The 7481-nt window shown below is 46.9% G+C and overlaps 1 protein-coding gene across 2 annotated transcripts in view; it reads right to left on the bottom strand.

The window, feature by feature from the left end:
* Positions 1 to 5291: 5291 nt before the first annotated feature.
* The window catches only part of USP5 (ubiquitin specific peptidase 5), a 29976-nt gene continuing 27786 nt past the window's right edge, over positions 5292 to 7481 (bottom strand). For both annotated transcript variants that reach the window (XM_083593161.1, XM_083593160.1), the window contains exons 19-20: positions 6846 to 6930; positions 5292 to 5910 (exon numbers count right to left, since the gene is read on the bottom strand). In XM_083593161.1, coding sequence (XP_083449287.1) covers positions 5817 to 5910; positions 6846 to 6930 — 179 coding nt within the window. In that variant the 3' untranslated portion in view covers positions 5292 to 5816. The remainder of the gene's footprint in view (positions 5911 to 6845; positions 6931 to 7481) is intronic.

Raw genomic sequence — 7481 nt, 5'->3', positions numbered from 1 at the left:
CATCTCTGGATTTGTGTAGGGTTTACTCCTCCCAAATATATCTCACAAGGTAACAGGTGTTTAGGATCAGAGTTTTCCTTCTTCTAGGTGGGCTACCTTCCCAGGTAGATGAACCCCACTTGACCATCACTTCCCTTTACAGTATGTGCAGAAACTGCCTTCTTGACCATTGGACCCTCTTATTGGTCTGGTCTGCTCAATCTTCCAGTCTGTCTTTGCATGCAGAATAAGCCACTAATGCATGGAAGGTTTGAGACCCATCAGTTCCCCTCACCTGGTTTAGCCAGCCATTCAAAGGTGTGACCACTGTCACATGCTGACACCTTCTAGGAGCCACAGGTGAGAGCTGAGTGCAGGGATGCGCTGGGTTAAAAATAAGTTAGCTGTAGCTGATCTGAATTATGTTTGGAATGGTGGCAATAGCTCAGTGGTAAAAAATACATGCTTTCCTTGTTTAAATGTAATGTCCCAGGTCCAAATTCCAGGTAGGCCTAGGAAAGATCTCTCTCTCTCTCTCTCTCTCTCTCTCTCTCTCTCTCTCTCTCTCTCTCCCCCTCTCCCTCTCCCTCTCCCCCAGCAGAGCTGTTATCAGTGGGCATTACTCAGCCAGGTGTACCAACAGTCTGACTTCACAGGTAAGGTGTGATCCTCTGCAAATGAGCCAGGATGGACCAGGAGTTGTGTAATTCTGCAGAATACCTACCTCTCCCTGATTCTCTTTTAGTTTAGCAAAACATTTTCTTTTTCTAAGCAACTCTGCAAGCAACATGTGTAATTGAAATGCACAGATGAGTTCTGTTACTTGTTTAAAATATGCATTACAGCAGCCTACGAAAGCCTGATCTGCGTTGATTGGTAAGTTAAAGTTAAAGGGACCCCTGACCAGTCCAGTCATGACCGACTCTGGGGTTGCGGCACTCATCTCACTTTATTGGCCGAGGGAGCTTCCGGGTCATGTGGCCAGCATGACTAAGCCACTTCTGGCGAACCAGAGCAGCGCACGGAAACGCCGTTTACCTTCCCGCCAGAGCGGTACCTATTTATCTACTTGCACTTTGACGTGCTTTTGAGCTGCAAGGTTGGCAGGAGCAGGGACCGAGAAACAGGAGATCACCCCGTCGTGGGGATTCAAACCGCTGACCTTCTGATCGGCAAGCCCTAGGCTCTGTGGTTTAAACAGCACCACCCGTGTCCCTGATTGGTAAGTTAGTAAGGGTTTATTTGAATCTGTTCACCTTTGCCAACCAGCAGTCAACACCCCCTTTCCTCAACCCCAGCTTTCTGTAATTTGCCCCTTCTTCTGTACTGCTAAGATAGTGCCCAGCAGCACAACGTGTTGTTTTAATGTCTTACATAAAACAGTGGCTTCTAGAAGGCTCTCTTCCCGTGTGTGGCAATTTGTGGAACAGGACCCAGCACATCAACAGTTTCATACTTTGATCTCAGCTCAGGGCAGCCTTGAAAAAGAAAAACCTGGAATAAAAAGAGCAGCTTTCACCCACCTGCTCAACATGTGGAACACAGTAAAGACTCACTTGCCCTGTGTAGAGTCATGAAAACATTCCATGCAGCCTGCAATTCTAGCTACACAATTTCCACAAGGAAAACCTTTCCAGATCAGATCAGCACTCTCCCCAAATATCCCCATCTCCAGCATAAACATGGGAAAATGCCTGGTGCTGCAGAATAGAGCCCGTTCTACCAATGAGTTGGCAAATACCCTGACATTTAAAAAGGGATTCAGGTTTCACAGTTAATGTAGTTTGGTGATCAGCCCACACTATTTCTCTGTAAGTCTGAGTAGCTTTAGAAGCATAGTAAAGCAGGTCAGTTGCGGGAGAGCACATTTCTAGGGCTTAGGTCTGTGAACTTCTGACTGAATGCATTCGCAATGCCTGCTGAAACTTCAGAAGGGTATCTGACTGCATGGATTCCCAGTGATTGGAAAGTGTTCCCACTCCTGCATAGCTCACCACCCCTGGTTTCGCAGGGCCGAGGCAGAAGAGATGGTGCAGAACAGCATAGAAGTTGGGGAAACTAAAAAGAATGGAAAAAATGTGCTGTGTTTGCATAATTGCAGCTTTTTCTGGAATTGAGTTTCTATTGCATTGGTGCAGAATTTCATTTTGTTGTTGTTGTTTAGTCGTTTAGTCATGTCCGACTCTTCGTGACCCCCTGGACCAGAGCAGGCCAGGCACTCCTGTCTTCCACTGCCTCCCGCAGTTTGGTCAAACTCATGCTGGTAGCTTCGAGAACACTATCCAACCATATTGTCCTGTCGTCCCCTTCTCCTTGTGCCCTCCATCTTTCCCAACATCAGGGTCTTTTCCAGGGAGTCTTCTCTTCTCATGAGGTGGCCAAAGTATTGGAGCCTCACCTTCAGGATCTGTCCTTCCAGTGAGCACTCAGGGCTGATTTCCTTCAGAACAGAGAGGTTTGATCTTCTTGCAGTCCATGGGACTCTCAAGAGTCTCCTCCAGCACCATAATTCAAAAGCATCAATTCTTCGGCAGTCAGCCTTCTTGATGGTCCAGCTCTCACTTCCATACATCACTGCTGGGAAAACCATAGCTTTTACTATACAGACCTTTGTTGGCAAGGTGATGTCTCTGCTTTTTAAGATGCTATCTAGGTTTGTCATTGCTTTTCTCCCAAGAAGCAGGCGTCTTTTAATTTCGTGCAGTGATCATGGAGCCCAAGAAAGTAAAATCTCTCACTGCCTCCATTTCTTCCCCTTCTATTTGCCAGGAGGTGATGGGACCAGTGGCCATGATCTTCGTTTTTTTGATGCTGACCTTCAAGAATTTCATTTAGCAGAGTATAAACATTTAGAAAATTCATGTGGCATTAGCTCCTGCATTTATCTGCTCTACAGGGAGGAATCTACTTTGTTTTATGCATGGGGCCTATTTATAATCACAATACAGCATTTGTTATATAAGTAAAGGGAAAGTCTCCCCAACTGCAACCCCCATTTTGCTAGCCAGACACCTAAATTTAGTACAGTGGTACCTCTGGTTAAGTACTTAATTCGTTCCGGAGGTCCGTTCTTAACCGGAAACTGTTCTTAACCTGAAGCACCACTTTAGCTAATGGGGCCTCCCGCTGCTGCCGCGCCGCCGGAGCACGATTTCTGTTCTCATCCTGAGGTAAAGTTCTTAACCCGAGGTACTATTTCTGGGTTAGTGGAGTCTGTAACCTGAAATGTATGTAACCTGAAGTGTATGTAACCCGAGGTACCACTGTACTTAAAACTATTTAAGAGTAGGATGTCCTTTCAAACCTCCGCCTTTCACACTGAGCGAATGACTGTCATAATATGCCTGAACTAAAAGAACCAGCCAATGGGATGGCACAGAAAATACTGTACAGGAGTGCCTCTGTATGCCACTACAGAGACATGACCCCCACCCCACAGGGCAGTTTCTGCTCTGCAGTTGTATTGATCCACCAGCTCATACAACAAGGCCCTGGAAACAAGTGATGAGCACTTTAGATACAAGGCCTGCATGACAGCAATAGATAGCAGAACCTTCACTTTATCCCTACTGAGATTCATTTTGTTACTCACTACAGTGTAAGTTGGGACGCGGGTGGCGCTGTGGGTTAAACCACAGAGCCTAGGACTTGCCGATTGGAAGGTCAGCAGTTCGAATCCCCGTGACGGGGTGAGCTCCTGTTGTTTGGTCCCAGCTCCTGCCAACCTAGCAGTTTGAAAGCACAAGGTGCAAGTAGATAAATAGGTACCGCTCCAGCGGGAAGGTACCGGTAAACGGCATTTCCGTGCGCTGCTCTGGTTTGCCAGAAGCGGCTTAGTCATGCTGGCCACATGACCCGGAAACTGTCTGCGGACAAACGCTGGCTCCCTTGGCCAATAAAGCGAGATGAGCGCCGCAACCCCAGAGTCGGTCACGTCTGGACCTAATGGTCAGGGGTCCCTTTACCTTTACAGTGTAAGTTCTGTTGAATACAGTGGGCATCTTTCTAACTTGTGACTGTGCCTAAAAGTAAAATGTGATTTTGTAACACAAGCCCAAAATGAACAAACGTGACCATGCAGAAGTCTCTCTTGTATAATACTCCTTTAGCGTAGCAGGCAGGGCCGGCCCACCTGAGAGGCAAGGCGAGACAACAGCCTCAGGTGGCAGGATCCAGTAAGGCAGCAGATTTCAATGCCAATCTCCACCTCCCCACACACCTTGTTCCTGATGTAGATCTTCCCTCGGTCCCTTCTTCATTGACAGGGAATGGGGCTACCATTTGGGGGGCTGCCTCAGGTGCCAAAACTTTTTGGGTAGGGTGGCCGATAGATCCAATATATTGTCCAAAACCGGTTTGAAATCCATATTGTGATATTGGTTTCATAATTTTTGACCTGGCAATATATCACAAATCATGGTGTGTGTGTGTGTGTGTGTGTGTGTGTGTGTGTGTGTGTGTGTTATGCAAAAATCACAATGTAGGAAAAACAGTGAAGCCAGCCAATGCCTCTATGTAGCTCCATCCTTATTTCAGACATTGTGATATATCAATATATCACTATGTTTTGCTGGTGATATATTGCAATGTTGAAAACCAGATATTTTCCAGTCCTAGTAGCAGAAGGGAAAATGAACTGCACTTTACGATTCTGTCCTGGCCCGCGTGAGGGAGGCAGAGGCCTGGCGTAACAAATGCAGAAGGCACAGAAAGCCATGTGAGCAGGATACCAACCCTGTGCACAAATTTGGCTCCAAATTTGGAGGACGCCAGGTCTGCTTTCACTCTTATGAATTAATTGAATGGCTCACGGAGCAAGCAGAAAAACAAGGAAAAGCTACTAGAAAATGGGAGTAGATTTTGGTGAGTTTTTCCTAGAAGTAGAAGACATGCTCATCTCCATTAATACCCCCTCCAAAAGAAAAAAAGATGTACTGTATTTTTCGCTCTATAAGACGCACCAGACCACAAGACGCACCTAGTTTTTGGAGGAGGAAAACAAGAACAAAAATATTCTGAATCTCAGAAGCCAGAACAGCAAGTGGGATCGCTGTGCAGTGAAAGCAGCAATCCCTCTTGCTGTTCTGGCTTCTGGGATAGCTGTGCAGGCTGTATTCGCTCCATAAGACGCACACACACTTCCCCTTACTTTTTAGGAGTGAAAAAGTGAGTCTTATAGAGCAAAAAATACAGTATTTTGTTACATCAGATCCAGGGCATAAGGCCTGTTCATGGACCAAAACACCATTTGCTGTGACCAACCACCGCAGGCGAGCCTATAATAAAAAATGAAGACTATGAACAAGACCCAATTGCTGGAAGGGGGGTACAAGGTTTTTATTTGATCCTTTGTGTTTTGGCATATAAGGGGCACATGAAGAACTGGTGCTAACTTTACGGCCCAGGTTTCCCCCAGCACAATTCCCAGGGTGGGGGTGAGGGGGGGAAGCCGCCCTATATGGTACAGAAAGCCACACGTAACCAAGTGCTCCCTCCTGCCCCCACCCCTTTCTAAATTGTCCAAGTGTGTTAGTTACATCAAGAGGAAACATGTTGTGCACAGATGTCCCCTGGGAGCCTGGGTTCAGTGAGATATATATTCCCCCCCTTCTTGCTCTTACACAGAGGTTCAAACTCACCCCCACCCCCGCCCACCAGTGTCCAGAGGGGCAGCAAACTCCAGCTTCCTCCAGGAGGGATACTGCTCCTGGGGCTGCAGCAGTGGCACACAGACACATAGGGGTTGAGAGTTGGCCCTCTTCGTTGCATTCATCGCTGCCATTTGCCCTCCTCCTGCCATCGCCTGGCTCCTACTCCACATCTGGCAGGAGAGGGTCCTAGCTGGAGATTCGCTGGTAGAAGTAGATGTAGCCAAGATCCTTGGGAGGCTTTTCAGAGGCGCAGACTTTCTGGTCGTTGTAGATCACCCATCTGGAGTGGGGCGGGGAGAAGAGGGATTTATTGAAATTATTTCTTTTCCTTTTATAAAAGGAAATCAAGTTTCTAGGCCTTAGGGTGGCAAAGAATGCTCAGAAGTGAACAGATCAAATGCCCGCTTAAATCTCAGCAGCCAGAGAGGTGATATAATAAGATATTCAACATAACTACCCCCCCCACTCCCAAATATAAGTGAAAAAATGTATCAATAGGGCACAATGATTATTTCCCCCCTCTAAAATGCCACTTTGCGTAATGGGCATTACAGGCTTGGGATTCCTTTGGGGCAGAATTTTGTTTAAAAAGCACACGTAGCCCAGCATACGGGCTCTTTCAGTAGCCAAGCTGCCCTTCCACAATGGCCGATCAAGGCAGTTACAGTGGTGCCTTGGTTTGCATATGTCTTGGATTACAAACACATCAAACTCGGAAGGGTATGTCCCAGTTTGCAAACTTTTTTTGGATTACAACCCATTTTATTTGGATTACGAACAAATTTTTTTTAGAGGCCCCATTGGCAAAAGCGTGCCTTGGGTTACAACCTGTTTTGGTTTACAAACGGACCTCCGGAACGGATTATGGTTGTAAGCCAAGGTACCACTGTACAGGGCTTCTTCAATGTCTACAAAATTCAAAGACATATTTCACTGCAGACCAAGGAATTGTACTTGCGGCTTAGTGGTTTCCCTCTACGGGGCTTGACCGATTAAAACAAGTTGCCTACACGGTAGCTTACATATGCACCGGGAGCAAAAAACTGCAAACGTGCTGAAAATTCATGTTTCTAACTTCCGCTTGGACTGCCTTGTTTAACTTTGAGGGTTAGATTGTAAGTAATACAAACCTAGTTGGCTGGCTGCCTTCAGAATCCTTCCTTGTTCACCCCCGCCCCCCCAACTCTCTCAAAGGGTACTTTGTTTCCTCCTTACCTGCTATCCTTCTTGATATGACAGACGTAATGGCCACACATAGTGGATGTGCCCATGTGGCTGATGAAGGCAAAAAGCTGGTATTCTGAAAGAGCGAAAGGAAGGAGTCAAGCATGCTTGCTACCCTCTCTGCATAGCTCTCCCTCATACCACCAGAGGATCGTAGAATTGTAGAACTGAAGAGCTGGAAGGTACCCTCAAGGGTCATCTAGTCCAACCCTCTGCAATGCAGGAATCAATGCAGGATCTGGTACATTATGAGACTGGATGAGCTGTCCTGAAGAACAGCCTCATTGACATGTACAGATGAGAGGCAGGCCATGGCGTGTGTGTGTGTGTGTGTGTGTGTGTGTGTGTGTGTGTGTGTGATAATCTGGAACGGCACCAAGTCTGTCTTCAAACACTCCCGTCCCCTTAAAGAAGGTGCCAGAGGACACAAGACTGGTTCAGATAAAGTCAACCGAAGAGCCTTTCTGGACCTGGCCAGTGCCCATCTAGTTGCCACCCATAACCACCCAGTTATTTCCAGGAAACAACAGCAATAACCCTCCCTGCATTGTTTGCTGGCTGGCATAAGGAAATCACAGGTACCCTCTCCAATATGGCTATGAGCCTTTTATAGCCCCAGCCGCCATG

Source organism: Podarcis filfolensis (assembly GCF_964270895.1).
Source record: "Podarcis filfolensis genome assembly, chromosome: 17".
NCBI lineage: Eukaryota > Metazoa > Chordata > Lepidosauria > Squamata > Lacertidae > Podarcis > Podarcis filfolensis.
Note: the sequence above shows the minus strand (reverse complement) of the source record. Positions and strands in the feature narration are given on the sequence as shown.